This window comes from Aethalodelphis obliquidens, unplaced genomic scaffold (assembly GCF_003676395.1).
Source record: "Aethalodelphis obliquidens isolate GAN/ISIS:26980383/991018 unplaced genomic scaffold, ASM367639v1 scaffold4, whole genome shotgun sequence".
Classification (NCBI taxonomy): Eukaryota; Metazoa; Chordata; class Mammalia; order Artiodactyla; family Delphinidae; genus Aethalodelphis; species Aethalodelphis obliquidens.
Genome location: NW_020837948.1, coordinates 78,962,687 through 78,986,271, shown reverse-complemented (window position 1 = coordinate 78,986,271; position 23,585 = coordinate 78,962,687). Strand labels below are relative to the sequence as shown.

Below are 23,585 nucleotides of genomic sequence, written 5' to 3'. Positions count from 1 at the left end.
AAATAGCTGATCAGTTAACTCAATTATATGTAATTCTTTTTTTTTTAACATCTTTTTTGGAGTATAATTGCTTTACAATGGTGTGTTAGTTTCTGCTTTATAACAAAGTGAATCACCTATACATATACATATATCCCCATATCTCCTCCCTTTTGTGTCTCCCTCCCACCCTCCCTATCCCACCCCTCTAGCTGGTCAGAAAGCACCGAGCTGATATCCCTGTGCTATGCAGCTGCTTCCCACTAGCTATCTGTTTTACATTTGGTAGTGTATATATGTCCATGCCACTCTCTCACTTCGTCCCAGCTTACCCTTCCCCCTCCCCATGTCCTCAAGTACATTCTCTATGTCTCCGTCTTTATTCCTGTCCTGCCCCTAGGTTCTTCAGAACCACTTTTTTTTTTTTTTTTTAGATTCCATATATATGTGTTAGCATACCATTAAACTGCCACCTTCCCTTGGTTAAACCATCCACATGGCTCTCTTTGTGTTAAATATTTGTTACTTTGAGGCTGTCTTTTAGTTACATATTCACTGGCTTAAGAATGAATTGCATTTGCTAATTGAATATCTAGTAATCAATTAACTCTGTGGTCAAAATATGTCAGATTTAAGTACATTACCCTTGTTTTCAAATAATTATACTTTCCACATTAATCTTGTGAGAACAAATCAGTTTTCAAAAGCTTAATGAAGAGTGAAAGGCTAATTGATTTTACTAAGCACTAGGAAATACTATTCTACAGTCTGAAAGTCTCCTGTTTCATTGCTGATCTCCCAAAAGGCTGTAGTCCAGAAAGAACCAAGAAAATCAGCAGATAGGACTACAGCTTTCCAAATCCAATTTTACATACATACAGTATTGAAATAAAATGGTAAATCGAATGCCCATGAAGGACTAACAAAAATCATTTCACCACAAGGAAGAAAATGTTATACCCTAAAGAAAATGACCTCATCTTTGACAAATAGAAAAATAATAAATAACTTGCAACTTTTATTTTATAATATCTAATGTATCACAATTGCTTTCAGGTCATAAGTTCTATAATAGTTATGAACAGTACTTAAAACCCCAAATCACTAGTGTATTTTCTACTTTCAAATAATTAGGCAAAAATTATGAAATTAAACCATGGGTAAATGTCTATTAATTTTTTGTTTGTTTGTTTTTTTAACATCTTTATTGGAGTATAATTGCTTTACAATGGTGCATTAGTTTCTGCTTTATAACAAAATGAATCAGCTATACATATACATATATCCCCATATCCCCTCCCTCTTGCGTCTCCCTCCCACTCTCCCTATCCCACCCCTCTAGGTGGTCACAAAGCACCAAGCTGATCTCCCTGTGCTATGTGGCTGCTTCCCACTAGCTATCTGTTTTACATTTGGTCGTGTATATAAGTCCATGCCACTCTCTCACTTCGTCCCAGCTTACCCTTCTCCCTCCCCGTGTCCTCAAGTCGATTCTCTACGTCTGCGTCTTTATTCCTGTCCTGCCCCTAGGTTCTTCAGAACCATTTGTTTTTTAGATTCCATATATATGTGTTAGCATACGGTATTTGTTTTTCTCTTTCTGCCTTACTTCACTCTGTATGACAGACTCTAGGTCCATCCACCTCACTACAAATAACTCAATTCCATTTCTTTTTATGGCTGAGTAATATTCCATTGTATATATGTGCCACATCTTCTTTATCCATTCATCTGTGGACACTTAGGTTGCTTCCATGACCTGGCTATTGTAAATAGAGCTGCAATGAACACTGTGGTACATGTCTCTTTTTGAATTATGGTTTTCTCAGGGTATATGCCCAGTAGTGGAATTGCTAGGTCATATGGTAGTTCTATTTTTAGTTTTTTAAGGAACTTCTATACTGTTCTCCATAGTGGCTGTATCAATTACATTCTCACCAACAGTGCAAGAGGGTTCCCTTTTCTCCACACCCTCTCCAGCATTTATTGTTTGTTGTCTATTAGTTTTTTTTTTTTTTTTTTTTTGCGGTACGTGGGCCTCTCACTGCTGTGGCCTCTCCCGTTTCGGAGCACAGGCTCCGGACGCGCAGGCTCAGTGGCCATGGCTCACGGGCCCAGCCGCTCCGCGGCATGTGGGATCCTCCTGGACCGGGGCATGAACCCGTGTCCCCTGCATCGGCAGGCGGACTCTCAAGCGCTGCGCCACCAGGGAAGCCCTTTTTAATTTAAATAGATTGTAGATGTTTACGTTAAAATAACTCAAGCAGTTTAATAGGTCCGTGTCCAAATTAGGATGATTTTGGTTCTAAGAAACAAAAATATTTTATGCTGACTTAAACTGTAAAAGCAAAGTTATTTGTTCCTGCCATGAAAACTTCATTGATAAAGAGATGTAGGTTTATTTTGGTCAGGGCTCTGCCTCTGTCTCTGTGTCTGAAATTTTCTAAGTTCCACCTTTCTCTGCTCACCATGGGTGTTAGAAGGCTACCAGCAGAAACTGTGGCTGTATACTTCCTCATCCGCATACAGGAGGAGCAAGTGTCATTTCCCAAAACCATTAAATAGAAGTTCCAAGCTTGACTCTGAGCGAATTACTCTGAACCAACTACTGATGCCTAGGTATAGGCTAGGTGACTTCTCTTTCCTACTTTAGAGAGGGTTTGGCAATTCTGATTGGCTTATGTCTCCACCTGAGAGAAGGGATTCTCCTCCCCCAAATTCAAGGGCTTCTTCCTGCAGCAGGGAGGAGAAGGAGGGGAATGGAGAGTGAAGAGGCCTTGTGGATGTGTGTTACAGAATTATTTTACATCTTCTCATGCTTGAATATTTGGGGAGGGGAGAAAGTTGAGAAATCATTTTCATTGATCGTTGTCTCCCATTCCACAAGCTGCTTTCTTCCACATGACAATCTCTATGTAATACTCTCTACAAGATGAGGAAGTAGATGTTATCTCACCTAACAAATAAGCAGGAGAAAGTTAGCCAATTTAATGTTCTCAGGTTCACGTGGTTCATAAAGGCGTATTTTAAAGTCTGTGCTCTTTCTTCTGCACTCTTCAGGTTGTAGACTAAATCATATTTGCTAAGTAATTTTGTGAAGAAGGTTATTCCAAGTTGGAAGGTCAAAGGATGTATACATTTTAAATAAACATTCATTCTGCAAATAATGACAATGTTCCTACGATGTGCTGAGTACATGGTAGGTGCTGGCATACTGTGGTGAAGAATATAGGTGCCTTCTAACCTCACAGATTTCGTGGGAGAAGCAAATGTTAATGTCACGCAGTTAAGTTTAAAATTACAAACTGTGTGACCGCTCTGTAATAAGATCTGTCCAAGTCTGGGAAGGTTGATCAGAAACCTTTTTCCTGGGAGGTGACATTTGAGTTGAGATCTGAAGGATGAGAATGAATTCACAAGACAAAAAGGAGCGGGCTTCCTTGGTGGCGCAATGGTTGAGAGTCTGTCTGCCTGCCAATGCAGGGGACATGGGTTCGAGCCCTGGTCTGGGAGGATCCCACATGCCGCAGAGCAACTGGGCCTGTGAGCCACAATTACTGAGCCCGCGCGTCTGGAGCCTGTGCTCCACAATAAGAGAGGCTGCGACAGTGAGAGCTCCACACACTGTGATGAAGAGTGGCCCCCGCTTTCCACAACTATAGAAAGCCCTCTCACAGAAACAAAGACCCAACACAGCCCCAAAAATTAATTAATTAATTTTAAAAAAATAAATAAATACAATATATCATTAAAAAAAAAAAAAAAGGAGGAGGGGGAGAGAATTCCAGGCAGTGGGAACAAGGCATGGCGAAGAACTGAAAACGTGCTTTTTGTCTGAGCATAGAGAGTGAAGCAAGAGGGTGAGACGAGGAGATAGGCTGGATTCTGCAGGGTCTTCGGGTAGTATTAAGAATTGTGCTTCGTATTCCACAAGAAATTGTACCTTAACTCTTGGAGAAAGTTGGTGAGATAATATCTTAGTATTTATTGCAGTTATGTCTCTGAATATTTATAATGTTTTCTTAATACATGTTTTCTTGCCTCTACAAAGCCCTTACTTCAGTTACAGAATTATTCCATCATATCCGGCATTTCAGCCTTGACATGCTGTGCAAATCATTTGTAGTAGCTTTAGACTTTTTATAACCACTTATAACTTGAACTTAGATGTAAAATGGTGAAGGCAAAGGCCTCTGCATTTTAGGGAATATTTACCAAAAGAGTACTGAATTAGTTATTGTTGCAAACTGTGCAGAAAACTCCAGACATTAAACTTAGAGGGAAGAAATATGGAAATTACATATATATTATACATATTTATATATCTATAAATTTAATGTAGGTTTCAGGTAATATTTATATATAATTAACTTAATGGAGGTGACCTGGCATGTTGTCCACTATTCATGTCCTGTTGGAGTTGCGCTTGTGACCTCCTCTTATTTCTGGTTATGATTAAAGAAAGAGAGAGAAGCAGAACTTTGTTTAAATATACTGTTGGCTTTTGCATTCGACTAAGTCAGTATAAAAGAATGATTTTGCTCATACCATATGGTATATTAATACCATAAATAAAGCATGCATCTAGGTTACTAATTAAAGTTGGGCTGAGGTTTTTAGAGTTCATCCTTGTTGAGAAGATGGTTTACTTAGAAGTCTAAACATTCGACCTATAGTGTAACATTTAAGCATAGAAAGTTGCTGACTCAGCCACTTCCCTAAAATCAAACAAAAGAACACCATGGCTTTTGATTCCATTACTTCACGCGCTGCAAGTATAATTTTAAAAATTATCAAAATAAGCTTTGAAAATGGGAACACGTATATTATTGAGAAACAGTATTTATTGGGCAAGCGTCTTCACCCTTTACCTTTGTCAGGGGTGGTATAAATTGCCTTGTATCAACAATTTATTTCCGGGCTTCTGGTGGCGCAGTGGTTGAGTCTGCCTGCCGATGCAGGGGACACGGGTTCGTGCCCCAGTCTGGGAGGATCCCACATGCCGCGGAGCAGCTGGGCCCGTGAGCCATGGCTGCTGAGCCTGCGCGTCCGGAGCCTGTGCCCCGCAACGGGAGAGGCCACAACAGTGAGAGGCCTGCATACCGCAAGAAAAGAACAAAAAAACAATTTATTTCCTTGGTGGGAAAGATGAGCCTTCTGTTCTGGAGTGAGAGCTTCCTGCTCTTGTCTTCATGTTGAGAGAAACAGAGGAAGGGAGGCAGATATATTCGCAGGCTTTTCACTGGAGGCCTTGAGTAAATCATGCTTATTCCTTGCATGGAATATATGATGTTGCAACAAATTCCTGCTCAAACATTTTGCATACCACTGCCTCTTCTGTCCAGGAGGACTGACATTCTTTCTTCTATACTTTGAGGATAGGAGTAGATTAAATAAAGACTTCCATGTGTACTGCTCTCCTACAAGTAAATTAATTAAACTACTGATCAGTTTGAAATGCTAACATGTCTAGTTTTTGTGAAAATAACTGGTGCTTCCATTTTTTAGAGCATCTCAGAGATCTTCCTCTATATTGTGTCGTTGAATTTCAGCTCATGCTATCAGGTCTGGTAGAAATTCAAGTATCATCCTCATTATGTTGATTTGAAAATGAAAAAGACAGAGAACACACATGACCTGGGTGTTCAGAACCACTTCTACTTCTGTATATCACAAAAAGCCTGTGAAGAGAATGTGATGAAAGGGCCTGACACTCACGTGAACAGTGGTGTGTACCCACAGGGAGAACTGCTGGGTACCTGCATTTGCTGATTTTTATCAAATATTTGAGCACTTGCCTACTACTTGGTAGGTATTCTGTCCAGGACTGTCATGGTATATCTTCAGGCAATTTAGGAAAAAGATATGATCTGTTCATTTATTCAGAAATTATTTTATTGATAAGTTACTCTGTCAGAGCCCTGGGAATTTGAAGATGAAAATGTTTGGTCTGTACCTTCAGTCTAAGGACAGTTAAGGTCAAGGTGAAGTGGGACATGAAGGAAAGAAAACCCAAGTCTACCTGGGTTATTGAAGTTTCATGGGAAGTTGTTCTTCAAACTGAATCTTGAGGGTGGAGGGGCGTGTGTTCTAGGAAAGTAAGTCTACGTGCAGAAGTAATAGTCAATTAATAATACTATTAATGAAGCAGCTAATGTTTATTGACTACTTTGGTGTCAGTTTTTTTCTTCTCAGTGCTTTACCTGTATTCACTTGTTTACTCCTAACAATAACCCCAAAAGATAGGTACTACAGATGAGGAAACTGAGGCAGAGAACAGTTAGTTATCTAGCCCTCAGTCGCACAGTTAATAATGGCAGAGCCAGCTTCAAAGCCCAACAGTCTGACACCACCATGTTCCTTTGTGTGAAAAAGCTGACCTGTTTCGGGAATGGTAGAACCTGAAATGGTTGGAAGTTAAGGTCTGTGGGTATTTATCAGGGTTTTGGCTGGTCAGGTGCTTAAAGGTCAGATCGTGAAGAGCCTTGGGAGACACGCTAAAGAGTTAGACTTTTATTCCACAGGATCAGTATTTATATGTTTTTGAAAACAAGATCCAGAGCTTACCTTCATCGGTATCGCTTGGGGTGCTTTTTAGAGATGCACACTCCCAGGTTCCACTTCAGATCTACTATATCAGAATTTCCCTGCTCCAGAAAGTGGCCAAGGGGCTTGTGCCCTGAGTGGTCAAGTGGTAAGTTGATCCCTAGCTCCTAAGAGCAGCCGCTGCTCTTATTTTTACCAAGTTTCTTGGTATTTAATTTGCTGAGTTGAAAATTAACGTAAAGAAGGCTATGAGTTTTGTTTTGTATGTGTTGGGTTTAATATGCTTTCAGAATATCCTATGGGAAATGTGAGGAAAAAGAAGAAGCTGCCTGCTTGATTTAGAGATAGGGAATTTTTGAGTCTTCTGCTTATAGCTGGTTGGAGACACTTATGGATATAGTTGAGATTACTCATGTGAAAAAATAGAGCAGTCAGCATGGCTGGAAAGCATGGAAATATGAAAACAACATGAAACGTGAAATATTGAAAGAGATTAAGAAGACATCAAAAGCAAGCGGGACCCTGGGAGAGGGGGAGTTCAGGAACCAAGGAAGGAGGGTTTCATGACGTCTTCGTTTTTATTAAATGCATCTGAGAACTTGTGTAAGAAAGGAACTAGAAAAATAAAAAAGATCAGTGGTGACCTGAAGAAGCAGAATTTTGCGTGAGTAATAGTACTAGGCGTGGAAGCCGGATTGTAATGTGCATGTAAAGTGCGTGGCTAGTGAGAACAGGTGAGATTATTCTTTGTAAAAACTTAACTTTCAGAAGAAAAGTATGGTGATAAAAAAGGCTACAAGGTAAAGGGAGAGCTTAAACATTACTAGCTTTTTTACTTTTTACACAGTTCACATTTATTATAAGGATTGAAACAATACAGATATAAACAAAGAATAGAGTTCCCTTTCATCCAATAACCAAAAGATAGCAACTGTTGAAGTTTGTCATTATTTTTCAAGCCATGTTTCTATCTGTATATGTTTGTAGTAGATATGCATTTACACATTTTAAATGAAAATGTTACAGCAGTCTACATTTTTGTATGTACCTTATTGTATTAGAAACACTTACCTCTTTCTTTTTTTTATATAAATTTATTTTATTTATTTATTTATTTTTGGCTGTGTTGGGTCTTTGTTGCTGCCCGTGGGCTTTCTCTAGTTGCAGCGAGCGGGGGCTACTCTTCGTTGTGGTGCACAGGCTTCTCCTTGCGGTGGATTCCCTTGTTGCGGAGCACAAGCGCTAGGTGCGCGGGCTTCAGTAGTTGTGGCACGTGGGCTCAGTAGTTGTGGCTCGCAGGCTCTAGAGTGCAGGCTCAGTAGTTGTGGCACACGGACTTAGTTGCTCCGAGGCATGTGGGATCTTCCTGGACCAGAGCTCGAACCCGTGTCCCCTGCATTGGCAGGAGGATTCTTAACCACTGCGCCAGCAGAGAAGCCCAGTTATCTCTTTCATTACATATTATTTTACACCATTACTTTTTCACAGTTGCCTAGCATCACATTGTGTGTATATAATAGTTTGTATAATCCTATTATTGGCACTCTTGGTTTTGGGGGGTACTTTTTCATTTTAAATAGTGCTACCATTAATATCTTTGTGGACAAATCTTTTCTCATTTGCATAATAGCACATTTTTGATTAATTTCAAATGGTGGCATTGTTAGATTAAATTAATAGAAAAAGGTACCAAATGGAGTGTGGGTTTATGGGATCTATAAATCGAGATGATATTAGTCTTAGATAAAAAGACAGACATTTCCTTCCTTCTGGATGCAAGGAGGGTGGAGGACTGCTTGCCATTACCTGCAATTTTGTGTTAGTTTCTGCATTTTGCTTTCTCTCATGTAAATTCTAAAAGTGATCTAACTGGGAGAGAAAAGATAGGAAAAGATTTGGTTTATCGAAGAAATTGCTTTAGATTTTAGAGGATAAGGTAAAAGGTATTACTCAATAAAATACTGTTTTTTTCTTGCTCTGTCAAAGCCCCTGGGTGAAGTATGAGTTCAGGATCTGGGAGTTTTGAGTTAGAGATGGCAGAAAGTCACAGCATTTGGGGGCCCACTTGTAGAATACAGATATTGAATTCAGTACCACTGACAGGTGTTCTTGGTCTAAAACTCTTTCAAGTCTGAGTTCCCTTCTCTGTTGTGTTAAAACTGCCATCTTCCTTTAGCTCCTTCCTGTTCTTAAAGAATTTCCTTAGATCTGCGAGCTTGAGAACTAGATCTAAACTCTATCTACTTTCAGCTCTCTGCAGACATTTCAAAAGGAAGAGGATGGTAGTGGAGCAGATGGTGAATTGCTACAAGAATGACCTTATGAATGATTTTAATGACCTTATGCATGATTTTAAAAAAATATATAAACAAACACAAGATTAGGCAGATACTGAACATCTAAGGGCTCTCCCAGGAACTTCTCCAGAGGCTCTTGGCTATCGGGAGGTATCTTTAACTGGGATAGATGCTTTCAGAGGAATAAGAGGTGGAAGCAACCATTTTATCTAAAAAGTTATTGAAGTTATGAAATAACTTACAGATTCTAGTTTTAAACTTGTGATATTAAGAACCTAGTACTGTGCGGTGTATACAGTATACGCCAAACACACATAGACGGACCTTAATTTCTCTGGCAAAGCACCTCCATGTAATTGTAATTCAGCGAATTCCAAATATCTGAAGGTATTTTTGTTTTTTAATCAGAATTTTAGAGTTTGCTCCAGATTTTTCGTCCTTCTCATGTTCACCCTCTTTCACTTTGACTTCTCAGTATTTTTGCCTGCTTTATTATTTATTATGTACAGCATATGCTACCCTTACTCTCCTATCTATTTAAGCTTGGTCCTTTGCTCTCTTTTTGGTCCTACCTTTTAGGTCCTTGTTTAATCATGCATGTCTGCTTCTATTGATACTAGATTGTTTCCCTAAGGACTCTGTTAGTGAAACTGATTTGGATTTTACTGCTCTGGTGATATTCCTTCTGGTGTACACCAAGGAGATGCTATATATCACAGGGGCTGATGCATTATTTTGTAGGGCTTTTGTTTTCTATTTTGTATTTGAAAAATTAGGTGTGATCATGAACATGGGAATGTCTCTTAATATCATGAGGATAATACAATCATAAAATAAAATCATCCATGTTAGCTTTGGTCTCTGAAAAATGTAATATATTGTGATTTTGAGCAAATCGAGTTCCCCAGAGAACATTCATTCATGTAAAATTTCACTTCTGTAAATTTTCGTTGCTTGTACTGGAAGCTGACTAAAATTACTTGGCACCTACAGCTGTGTGTCTGGCGTTGTCCTGGGGACTTTACAGCTGTTAAGCCATTAAATCATCACAGCAGGCTTGTAAGGTAGGTCAGGATTCCCCCATTTTAATGAAAAGGGATGGAAGCTGAGTGTATAGAAAATGACTTTTCTTATGCCACCCAGCTCAAAGCCGGAACTTGATCCTGTTTGTTTGGCCCTAATCACAGCAGTCTTCCTAATTGGCGTTAGACATGGGAATGTATTAAGGCTTCACTTTGGATTTAAACATTGATTCGGATGAAAAATGAAACCAAGTGCTGTTGGTTGAGATGGTAAGCTGTTGAGAATTAACCCAATTTAGTACTGAGTATTATCTCTGGCAAGGTCCCAGGTTCTGTCACATAGTACTGCCAGATAAAGGGTTGCCTTGATCATCAGTGATTTCATTTCTGTAAGTACAGTTCCATTGTAGAAGGGAATGAGTTGTGGGAAAAGAAATTCACACGGGATCATGGTGTATATTTCCCCCAGCTTGTCTGAGGCTCCACTGGCCTGGTTATTTTATCTTCTAAGTTTTGGCATTTGATTCAGGGCCCAAAGCTGGGCTCTTGGCTGGGGTTCAACATCTGCCATTTGTTCTTCCTTCTCCTTTCCAGTAGGCACCTCCTCACTGATATTTGCTCATTATTTTATTACTTAATTCAATGTCTCTCCTCTTCAGTCTATCCTAAATGTTTCCAATCACAGTAATTTTTTCAAGACACTTATTTTGTCTTAAAGTTCTATTATGCTTCACAGTCTGATTTCACTTATATAATACTCTTGAAATTACAGAATGACAGAGGTGGAGAATTAATTAGTGGCTGCCTGGGTTTAGGAATGCTGGGTTGAAGGGAGACAGCCTTGACCCTGAAGACGGCAGCATGAGGGAACTCTCCGAGTGATCAGATAGTTCTGTATCTGGATCAGATAGTTCTGTATCTGGATTTCTGTATCACTCTCCGAGTGATAGGCACACGAAGCAAATGTGAACAAATGACGTAGATAGAACTGCACCCAGATTTTACACTAATGTTGATTTCCTGCTTTTGATGTTGTGCTGTAGGAAGAGAAGATATAATCAGTGGGGGAAACTTGGTGAAGATCCATGAGACCTCTCTGCACTGTCCGTGTAACTTCGTGTGAATCTATAATTATTAAGAAAGAAAGGACTGTTGTGCTTTAAAATATTCAAGTTCCTTTGTCTAGCATATTCATTATGTTTCATATTCTTTGCTTCCCTCTGAATTAATCGTTCAGTTATCTCCTGATTTTTTTCCTACCTAAATCTTATTTGGCATTAACACAGTGTTTGGCTTCTACCAGGTTACCAAGAAATGCTTCTTGAATTAATTGAGCAATTAAATATGCTTTATGAAAGAACAGTATATCAGTACTTGGTCTCATTACTAACCATCTTTCTTTCCTACTCTTTTCTTTATTTAGTCTTTCTTGTCTCTGCCTAATCTCTTTCCAAGGACTAAGCAACATGCCAGGGATTTGGCGGGTGGAGTCTGGAGACTTGGGCTTGCCTGGGAGGGTTGCATCGCCTGTGGCCACAGTCACAAAGCCCAGTCACAAATTCTAAAAGGCAGTGGCTTCTTGAGGACTTACGACTTAGTGTCATAGGACAAGATGAGCCAGGAAACCCAGGATATAAACTACTGAACCCTGATCATCCATCCATTCAAATTTATTAAGACTAGTTTTACAGACCAGTGTATGATTTATCTTGGTAAATATTGCATCCATGTGTACCTGAAAAGAAAAAGATATTCTTTTGAATATCTTTTGTGGTTGTAGTTTTCAGTGAAAATCTAGTTTAGATCATCTGTGTCTTTAATGAGTTTTTTTTTTGGGGGGGGGTTGGTTCTGTCAGTTTCTCATACTATGACTGTGGAGTTGTCTGTTATTCCCTTTAATTCTGTCAGGTTTTGTCTCATGGTTTTTGAAGCTGTGTTGTTAGGTACATGCACATTCATGATTATTGTGCCTTCATCCTGATGAATTGACCCGTTTATATTATGAATGATCTCTTTGTATCTTTGTCTTGAGGTCTTCGTTAAACACTTCAGTCTTCTTATGCTTACCTTTGCATGGTATATCTTTTCCATTTAAAAATTTTCAAACTACCTGTGTCTTTTTATTTCATGTGGATCTCTTAAAGACAGCATAGAGTTGGATCTAGCTTTTTTTAATCCATCTGTCCACCTTTGCCTTTTATTCAATGTGTTTATTAGTCCATTAGCATTTAAGGCAATTCTTGCTATGGTAGGATTCAGGCACCATTTATTATTTTATTTTCTATTTGTCCCTTGTTTTTTGTTCCTCTGTTCCTGCTTTCTTTTGGATTAAAGGTTCCAAAAGGCTTTTAGAATTCCGTTTAATTTATTATTGTTTTTAATCTTATTTTGTGCTTGCTTTAGGAATTACAATATATATTCGAAGTTTTCTTAGAGTTATTATTTAGGGTTAATATTATACCATTTCCCATAAGATTAAGGACCTTGAAACTGTATGTGACCGTTTAACACCTCCCTGACATTATGCTGTAACTGTCATGTGTACTACATTTACATATGTTATAAATCACACTATGAAGTGTTAGAATTTTTACTTTAAACAGCTATGTATATTTTAAAAACATTAGGAGAAAAATAGTCTTTTATGTTTACAATTTTTGGTGCTCTTCATTCCTTCTGGGTATTTGAATTTCTGATATCATTCAGCTTGAAGACCTACCTTTGTTTGGGATTTCTTGTACTTTAGGTCTGCTGGGACATGTTTCCACAATTTCCTCGTATCTGAAAGCTTCTTTATTTGCCTTCATTCTTGACAGATATATAGCTTGGATAAAGAATTCTGGTTTCATAGTTGTTTGTTTACCCCCCTGTTCCCCTCCCGCCCCAGCTCTTTACTGTTCAACTGTCCTGTGTCCTCCATAGTTTCTTATGAAAACTTAACACTGATTCTTGTTTCCCTGTATGTAATGTGCCGTTTTTTTCTCTTCTTTAAATTTTTTTTCTTTATATTTGGTTTTCAGCAGTTTGACTATGTGTACCTAGAATTAATTTTCTTTGCACTTATCCCGTTTGGGATTTTCTGAGCTTCTTCAATCTATACATCTATGTCGTTCACCCAAATTAGGAGATTTTCAGCTTTTTTTCCCCTGCATTATTCTCTTTCTTTTCACCTTCTAAAACTCTAATTATAAAAAATATTTGCTGTTTTGCTAGTGTCCCACAAGACCCTGATGATGTCTTTGTGTTTGTTTGTTTCTTCTTGAGATTGGATTTTCCTTTACATCCTTAACCATACTTATTAACTGTTTTAACATCATTGAGGGCTAATCCCAACACTTGGGTTAAATTTTCTCTCGAATGTTGGTTCAAGGTTCCTGTTTGTTCACGTCGAGTAATTTGGACTGTTTTCACTTTGTGAATGATATGTTACATAGGCTCTGTATTCTGTACGTTTCTTCAAAGAGAATTGATATTTTTTTGGTCTTAACGGGCAGTTATTTTGGCTGAACTCGAACTCAAGTTTGACTTCTCTGTGACAGGTGGCAGCTCCACTGACCCATCCAAAAAGCTAATATTGAATATGTGCTGTGCGTCATGCTTATGTGTTTACCATAGGTAATTGTGCTGAAAATACAAATAGACATGGACCGTAACCTCAGGAGACTTGCAATCTACTTGACACAGAGAGGAGAGTCAACAAAGTATGACAAATCCCCATATGTCATATGAGATAGGTACATAGAGACAGTGGAGTTAACTGAAAAAGGAGTTGTTAAAAATGATTTTTGAAACAACTCAATCCTTCTGAGAACAGGAGGTAGTTTGTTTATTATATATAGTAATGATGAAAGATCGGCTGATGAATAGCTATTAGTTACACTGTCATAATTTTGTTAGTTCTTTGAAGAAAAGGAAGTGTTTCAAAAGCACAGCATGTTGTGAGGAAGCAATATTAAAAATAAATGTTTAAATTTATAAATGTTTAAATTCTTGAGTGCCATACTAAACAGGAGAAATACTTCTCTTTTGGTAAGAAAAGATGATTTGATAAAACCTGAGCAGACAATGCACATGATCATAAATTACTGAATGTTAGACGTTGCTGAGATAAAAGACCTAGCTCTACTAAAAAAAGTATCACAAAAGATACATATTACTGTGTCATATATCTTAAAAATCTGTAAGTTTCCTGTGTCAAATATCAAAGACGTTTTCTAATCCATTTTGGTATCTATACTTTTATCTATATAAAGTAATGGGTAACACGGGGTTGGTTTTCATTGTGTAAAAGCATGTTTGCCTTAGCAGTAACTTGAGCCTTTCTTTTTTCTCTCTCTTTTTTTTCCTGTTTTAACAGTGTATCCTATTCAGTACACGTATCTGAAGATTACCCAGGTATGTTTTTCTTTTTCTTTTTATTACAAATATTCATGCCATGATTCTTTGAATAGTTTTTTCTTCTGGAGATGTAAAATGTATATAAATATATCTAGGGGTGAAGGGTTGGCAGGGAAAGACAATATAAAAGAATTCTGTTGATTGCCTGTGAGTTACATGTCTCACCCTGAGACACAGTACAGAATCAAAATAGTTCTTCTGTGAAACTACTTTCCTTGAGTCAATATGATAGCTTCATCCTGTTTATTTACCTCATTACAATTAAAATGAAGATTCTCTAAACTGGTTTAGTTGTTGGCTTTCATACTCTAAAAATAATGGGTAGGAGTAACAGCTAAAATAGTAGCTAAAAATAATAGTAATATTTGAAAATAACAGGCCTTTCTTAATTTCTCTAAATTTATATACAGTTGAACACATCTCACAACAGCTCTCTGAGGTTGTTACTATAATATCCTCATTTTACAGATGAATGATGACACTACTAGTAAGAGGAAGAACTGCAATTTGAACCCAATAGTCCAGAGCCCGTGGACCATACTGCTAGACTGTACTAGGCTTCTTGCATATGCACAGCTGTCCTCACCATGTGTCCTGAAATAGATTACTAGATCCACACACATTTGTCCATAGAAAACTGAATATAAGGTCACTACAGATCTATTCTTCTATTGATCAAACCAGTATCTTTCTTCTAGGCCATGTTCAGTCTTACTCTCTAGACTCACTGTAATCTCACCAGAGCCCAGGATGTGTATGCCAATATTTAAGTCATGATAATTTGGACTTTATCTTTAGTGTTCTTCTCACTCATGATGTCTGTAATTTTATCTTGAGTAAGAGCACGAGCACTGTAGACTTAGTGTAGATCAAATATGACTTGATTAGTTTACCCCAAAGAAAAAAAGTATAATGCAAGAATCTATTTTTTATCATATTCTGTGGCAAAGATTAGCAAATTTTAACTGCCTATGTTTCATATATATATTTTTTACTCCAGCATTCTTACTTAATAAAATCTGATGGTTACCAAACTAACTGTTCTGATCTGTCAGGGTCATAAGTTGAAATCACAATTCCAATTCCTATTCAAATCTAGCCATTTTATTCACTTACTGTGCATGACTGGGATCATAATTTTCTGTATAAAATGAGTAGATTGCTATAAGTAACTTTGATTACGTATACTTTGAGTATTTTTTTAAAACTAATTAGTTAATAATGTGGTATGAGGATATTGTAAAATATTTTTTTAGCCTTTAAGCAAAGTATTTCCAGTGGCAATTTGCATTATGCATTTAACCTTTTTGTAAGATCAAATGTTACATTTTAAAATAATTTTCACATATCATAAGTTCCCTTACAGTTGTTTTGCTATGATCGCCATATGTTTTAAGCATAGCATTCTATAAAACTATTGTGCAATTTTACAAGGAGAGTTATTCATTATTAAAAATATGCCTATTTTTAATAGTATAAAAAGTATTCTAGGCAGATATTATTGGAAGAACCAAGACATGAAATGTATAAAGAAAAAAAATTTCTTAGCTGGTTTTGCAATCAGCCCTCTCCCTTATTATGATATAGTATGTTTTTGATGCTGAATTTTGCTTAAATATATTAGGAAAATAAAAGCCCCACTATTTATTGTAAATATTATGATTATTATGCTTCTCATCTGAGGCAGCTCCTAGAGATGTCAGCCAAGAGAGATGCAGGACATTTAAGTCAGGGTGATAGAAATAATGCCGCAAATGAAAGCCCCCTGAAGACAGTAAGTGAATTATTCTGTAGCGCAAGAAATATGGTAGATGCCTTTAATAAACCAAGTGAACCAAATGTTTAGCGCCCTCTTGTGGTCAAGAAGTGAACCAAATGTTTAGCGCCCTCTTGTGGTCAAGAAGTATTACTCTGGTTTCTCTCGCCATCAGGGAGCCCCACTGGAACTACAGTATACAAAAATTGAAATTAAAACATAAAAAAGTATTGGTTATCATTGGTGCTTTTTAAAATTGAGTTTACATCACGAAGCAAGTTCATAGTGAGTTGGCAATATAATTTAATTTATAAAAAAGAAGTGTAAATAAAACACAGAGATGGAGAGAGAGATTAGTGCATTTGGGGAGAGAATTTTGAATTGGTTGATGCCAAGTATTTTCTTATGCATGATTGAATGGATTCTAAATACCAGTTTGTGTATAGACAGGACAAGTGCTATCATGACATTTTATACTTGAAGAAATGTGCTGAGGGAAGTTAACTATTCCCCAAGGATGTGTAGTTTGGTGGTAACCAAGTCTATAATTCAGTTCTGATTCCTCTCACTTCTGCGGAAGAAGTAGTAGTAGTATTTTTATGGAGCGTTCTTCAAAGTGAATATTGCTATGATAATATTTTCCCCATTATTAAATTTTAATCCATAGTTATTTGTACTAGGAGTTCAGTTAATACGCTTGATTTCTCATATAGATAATATTATATAAAAATGATATGTTTGCTCTTCCTTTCCAGTATTCATACCTGTATTTTTTTCTCCTCTTTTACTGGCTAGAACTTCCAGAATGACTTTTAATAATAGATATGAAAATTGGCAGCTTTGTTCCTTTTCTCAAAATTAGTGAGCTTGCTTCTAGTCGCTTTCAGAAGAGCAAGTATCATTGCTTTTCTCATTTACTAAGCTTTTTTTTTTTTTGAGAATGAGTATTAAGTCTTTATCGAATTCTTGTTTGGCATCTAATGAGGTATCGTGTATGTTTTCTCCTTTGAATAGAAGGTGTCAAGATATATTAGCAGATATCTTAAGGCTGCTCTATAAGAACTACGTGTATTTTGTCATGTACTCTGTTATTAAATACTTCAAATTGATGACGGAATTAAACTGTTCTTTGGCATTTGATAGAACTTGCTAGCAAAGCTATCTGAGCCTGCATCTTTTTTCTTTTTCTTTTTTTTTGCGGTACGCGGGCCTCTCACTGTTGTGGCCTCTCCCGTTGCGGAGCACAGGCTCCGGACGCACAGGCTCAGCGGCCATGGCTCACGGGCCTAGCTGCTCCGCGGCATGTGGGATCTTCCCGGACCGGGGCACGAACCCTTGTCTCCTGCATCGGCAGGCAGATGCTCCACCACTGCGCCACCAGGGAAGCCCTGAGCCTGGTATCTTTTTAAGGATGGTTCTAGAGCAGTTGTCATATATTTCTGCCATGATTGATGAATCTGTTCTTTGTTTCTATTTCTTAGTCATTTTTTAACATGTGTTCTTCTTGAAAGCCCACTATGTTGGAGGAATGTCCAAATTTTTCAGCAAAAAGTGTTTTTAATAGTATTCAGTCTGTACGTCTAAAAATCTTCTGCATCTCTGTGGTTATTTCTCCTTTCTCATTTCTGTTATTTTATATTTATTCTTGTCTTTTTCTCCCCTTGCTTTTTCTTCCAAAAAGTTTGTCTATTTTAAAAATTATTTCAAACAAATGCTCTCTTTTATGTTGCTTTTAATTTCTAAATGCAGTAATCTTGATAGTACTTTTATTAATTCCTTCTGCTAATGTTCCTTAGGATTTTTTTCCTACTTTTTCTAGGTAATACGGTTCAGTGCTTATCTCATCATCTAAGTTTGAAAATACAGTATGGAATTTTTTTTGCCCTATGAACATGTATTAGCATAATCCTCCAAATTCACGATTATGCCATCCTATTTATTCCTTAGCAGATTTGCCACTTTATAGTTTTAATCTATTAAGTTACCTGTGCCATCTATTGGAACTCATTTCATAGTTTGTTTTTGTGAAAATTAAAATTGAGAGGGTCTTCAGTTTTAGGTACATATAATAACGTATATAAATGAAATACTAAAGATATATTGGCTATTCAAATAAAATGAAGAAATAAAGCAGCCTTCTAGTTTACCTGTGGAGTTTCTACTGTAGACAATTTTCTGTTTTTTAAAGGTAAGTATGTTACAAATCACAGATAATTGACTCTGCTGTGACCAGCAGAATTCTTTCTCATCAGTTACCACCTTTAGTTGGGAGGCTTACCTACTGGAGGGTATGAATTCTCTCATTTCTCTTACATGTTTTACAAGATACTGCAATTGTTGAGTGACAATATTCTGATATAAAAAAACATAGCAAAGCACTGATGTTTGGATTCAGACAGTTTTACCACTTACTACGCTATGTGTAATTACTTTAGTTACTTAAATAATTTGGGTGAATTAATTTTTCTGAGCCTTGTTTCCTCATCTTTAAAATAGGGATAATAATTGGCTTGGTGGTTGACATGAATATCATATGTAGGGGAAATATGCAGATTGTATTATAAAACCAGTATAGTTATTACTTATAATTATTTCTATTAAGTTACATAGTAATGAATAATGGAATGCTGGCTTAAATTAGAAATAGAATAAAAGCAGTAATTTAAGAGATGCGTTTCCGTAGCTCTCTACTCACCTCTCCCTTGTCCACAGAAGTTCCAGTAATGCTTGCATAGTCTGGTAGGGAAGGGAAGAGAAAATATTCATACTGTTAACAGCCTTTAACAAGAATCTACAGGTTCTCTACAAAACATACACATTAAAGAACCTAATTGTCCCCGGAAGCTTTCGGAAAAAGAAATTGCCAGCCTTAGACTCAAGTGGGAGACTCTTCCCGTGAAGGAATTTGAGTTTGAAAGCATCCTGTTCTGTCACTGGCTCATTCTGTTACCTTAAATGCATTCTTTATCCTTTTTGCGTCCTACTTTCCTATGTCTAAACAAAGACAATGTATTATTACAGATATCAGAATAGGTTGAGGAAGATTTAGAAATAATTAGTTAAACAACAACAAAAGAAAACATAGAATCAATTCAGACAGCTGGGACGCTCCTCAAAGATCATCAGCAAACCTCTTCATTTAATAACCAAGCAGACAGTGGCTTAGAGTTAAAGGGATCAACAGCTAATTGGTAGCAGAGTCTAGATTTGAAGTGCTTTGTCTGCTCTTACATTTCTGTTCTTGACTTGAATACACCTCTGTGATCTGGCCTGTTGTATCATAATGGTTATTTAATGGATACTGTCATGCAAACTGAAAACATTTTGGTTTGGGTAAATTAAGCCAAAAGCAGAAATGAAAAGTGTTCTAATGCTTAAATACTAATCAAACTACAGACTGGTAGAAAATCTCTTAGAAAATGATATGTCGAATGCCTAATCCTGTCTTTCGGTGTTATGCAACAATTATTTACTAAGTTATATTGTCTTGAATCACACCTCGCTGCCTTCCAGTGTCAACACTTTGTGTGAGCCATTTGGTCCTTTAAATTGAGTTATTCATTTCCCTGTTTTCTTAAACAGAAAGTTCTAATTTATTTGCCTCTTGATGCTTTACTACAATCCTCCTCATTCCATGACACTGAGATATTCCATGATATGGAGTCCACTGTCCAGATCTTTCTGGATCTTTCCTTCGAGTTGGTGGTCAGCATTGCTTCCATTGCTCTTTTTCTTCTCAAGTTTGCGTCAAGGAATCCATTGTACATAGGGAAAACCGAACTATGCACAATGAATCAGTAAGGCTCTGAATGAGGGTTTAAGAGGTTTAAAAATGGACTGAACCCTCTGAATGAGGGCTAAGAAATTTAAAAACTCTGTTTTAACAGAGCAGCTGTTGATCCTCACCTGAAGGTATGAGTTTACTGACAGAAGAGACCCCAGATAAGCAGTCAAAGGCTCACCTAATATGATGAGACAGTAATTAAAAAGTTATATTAAATCTGTTTCTTAATCCGGGGTCTCACCTGATAAACACAAAAATCCTCACACCCTCCTAGATGCTACTTGAAAAGCAAATAAGGCAAAATTTGTAATTAGAACAAATCAAAATAATGGGGCAAACCTGTTTTTTTTCAAGTCTAATCCACCCGCATCTCCTCTCAGATTCCTGAATAACTTAAAGCCTTTGACTTTGAGAGTCTTTGTGGCTACGTTGTGAATACATATCACTGTCACTACTCAAGGTCTAAAAACAGTACAGATGTTTCTTTGGAAATAAAGTAATGACTTAGCTATCTATCAGTTAAAAATCATGTTCTCATTGTACTGACACAATATTATGAAAACTGGGCTCAAGATCTCTTATCATGTGTTCGGTAAGTCATCTGAACTCATTTCTCCTAGCAGAAATTGATACAGGCTTCTGTTGTTAGTTAGGTCTATTTTAGACTTTTATTTTTTATATATATATATTTACATATTTATACATCATTGATGAGTGTATTATAGGACCATTATTTAAAAATTGGTTAAATATTTGTTGAATAGCTGTGTCACAGATGCCCTGTAACCATCAATGAGCAAAAAAAATAACAGTCGTGTGTCATATTACCATATACTTGATACCGATATTGGGAAGGATGCGCTTCAATGAGTTGAGGCAACCAGTTGCGTCCAAATGATCCATTACTGCATGGGATGTTAGAGATGTGTTTGGATAGTCTCTATCCAAAGTCCGTATTTGTCTAGGAGATGCAAACATCTTTAAAGAAGCTATTTACAATTAATTCGCACATAAACCTGCAATTTACTTCATTTTTTTTCTGAGATTAATCAGAACAGTAGTGTGTGCCTTATGAGTGTTGGAAGCGATGTGGCTATACCTTAATTTTTTTTAATAAAGGTTGTACTTTTTCAAGTTACTATGCCTTTAGTTGTCTATATTTCTTTTGCAGATAATACATATGTGTCAAGTTCAGAAAATGATGAAGATGTATTAGTTACTACAGAGCCAATTCCAGTCATTTTTCATCGAATAGCAACAGGTAATAGGAATACACTATTTTCTTAAATTCCAGGTTAATATTTTCTTGATTATAGGTAGCTTTGTTTTTTGGTTTCTTTTAACCCATATAGTATTTATCTTTGGCATCTATAAATCTGGTTTTCCATACAGATTTTCTATTTAAAGTCATTAATTTGTTTTTCAACAATTTTAAAAATGCATAAATTAGTACTTTTAAAAAGTCCCATTTAAATGCCTTATGCAGATATTTGCTTTTGTGAAAATATTTTCATTCATAATGATACTGCCAGACAAACTGAATATTTAAAAAACATACTGAAGGCAATGTAGATCCCATGAAATACATAGTGAGAACTGAAGGAATTTGTACTGTGGCCACTTCAGTTTGAGCACATTTTTATGGGCAATGAAAAATCAGAATAGTTTGTATGTAATATAATTCTCCAACATAATATAATTTCAGAATATCCCTTAATTTCTCTTGCAAAAGAAAGAATCATCTATGGGGTGTTTTTACACTGAAACTTATAAATATTTGGTAAATAGTATACTGAAAACTAAAATGATTCTTTAATTATAACTTTCAGAATTAAGAAAGACAAATGACATTAACTGTTGCTTATCCATAAAATCCAAATTACAGAAGGAAAATGGGGAGGTATGTAAATTACATTCTATGTTTTATTATATTTCTTCAAACAGTATAGATATATTTGAAATTTACTGTGTATTTGTAGTTAATATCATCATTATTTAGGTTAAAATTGCATATAGTGAATGAAGTACACGCTCCTGGCTTAGGGACTTATGTATGGGAAAGATGGTGGCCTAAAATTAGCTACCTTTCAAGTAATAGAAAGAACATCTGGTTTAAATCTAAATAAAGTGTATACAAAACCTAACTTGTTCTCTGTGTTTTCATCAAATAATGTAGTTGATTGAAGAGCGCTTATGTAACATATTTAGAATAACCGTATGTTATTCTAAACTGTATGTTTAGATTAACTGTATGTGGTATACATAGTTTTGATCAGACCCTTAAAATTTCATCTGTAAAAGATGATCTTTCTAGCTAAAGGAGCACAGAGCTTGGATATAGTCTTATTATTTTTGGCCAGTGTTAAAACAACAACAACAAACTTATCCCCTTTCCTCACCTTCAAGAAATTTACTTCAATCTGTAAGTAAATACGGGGACATTAAACAAGCAAAATGAATGTGGTGGGACCCGACAATTCTTTGGTTTTAAAACTATGCACTGAATGCAACCCTGCCTTCCCCTCAGTGTTGTACCATTCATAGTGCTCTTCAGTAGCCAAACTGAGAATCACTGATTTAACATTATTGCTGCTAAAACCAAAAACTGTTTGTATTTTATAAAACCCAAATTCCCTTTTCTAGGTTTTTTGTTTGCCTTAGTAATTTGAAATTTGATCTAGAAATTTAAGGATAATTACAAAACATTGAATTAATAGATTCCTGTGTCTAAAAGCAGCTACCTTTCTCTTAATTATTTTAAAAGGGTCAGGGATAGGAATAGTTACTTTAGATGAATTTTTGTTGTTTGTACTTTAGACACATAACAGATACGGTTCAGTTAATTAGAAACTCAAACTTCAAGTTCAAGCATATTTAATGAAATATTCTTTTGAAATCTGAAATCTAAAATTATTTCTACAAAGTTCTCTTCGTAATGTGATTTGTATTTATTTTCATAATTTGAGTTTTATATTATTAGATTCAAAGTGCCTTTTCTTTCATACCATTATGTGGTGTTGGCAGTGGAAGTGAGAACAGTCTGGGATAAATAACGCTGAGGAATTTTTAATAAAAAATTGAATCAGTGTGAGCTGCTCAGATGTTTTATCAGAACAAACCCAAAATTGTAATTGATTGATGTAGCTTTTTATGTACATCAAATATTAAATTGTACAACTCAAGACCAGTGAAACGTACATAGAGCTTAATGCACCCACAAAATTCTCTTACTACCTTTTTGTTTTTGGTTTGTACTGCACCAACAATTCTTTTATTTAAAATCCATGTGGTATGCATAAGACCTACCTATTATGGGCACTTGTTACTTTAGTTTCAGAAGGAGGAAAACTAGTTTGACCATTAAAATTGCCTTCTTACTATTATTTTAAGGAGTCAAGACAAAATAGTACGGTGGAAGAAGATTCTGAAGGAGATAATGATTCTGAAGAATTTTATTATGGAGGACAGGTAAGCACACCAGCTCCTCCAAATAGCGACTCTCAAAGGTAGCAGTAGCCATACACGTTCTAGTGGAAATCTGTGCTTGTCATCTAAAAGACCTGTGTGTTGTTCAGGGTTCTGTAACTAACAAGGAAATTCCTATAATTTGTCTGTCGCTCATTTTCTATATATTTTCAGAAATTAAGGTTACTTTTGCAATTATTTGACTGTAATCATTTATTTACATTGAAGTTGTCTTAACTTCATTACAGATGTTTTGCAGACAGCATCTTATTATGCTTTTAACTTTTACATTTATTAAGCATATTGTGCTCAGTCAATATTTTGAAATGGTGACACTA

General features: G+C 36.3%; 1 protein-coding gene across 2 annotated transcripts in view; it reads left to right on the top strand.

Moving 5' to 3' along the window:
- Positions 1 to 23,585, top strand: part of PARP8 (poly(ADP-ribose) polymerase family member 8) — a 179,284-nt gene that overhangs the window by 81,834 nt on the left and 73,865 nt on the right. For both annotated transcript variants that reach the window (XM_027101141.1, XM_027101140.1), the window contains 4 exons: positions 14,202 to 14,239; positions 20,954 to 21,043; positions 21,612 to 21,682; positions 23,173 to 23,250. In XM_027101141.1, coding sequence (XP_026956942.1) covers positions 14,202 to 14,239; positions 20,954 to 21,043; positions 21,612 to 21,682; positions 23,173 to 23,250 — 277 coding nt within the window. The remainder of the gene's footprint in view (positions 1 to 14,201; positions 14,240 to 20,953; positions 21,044 to 21,611; positions 21,683 to 23,172; positions 23,251 to 23,585) is intronic.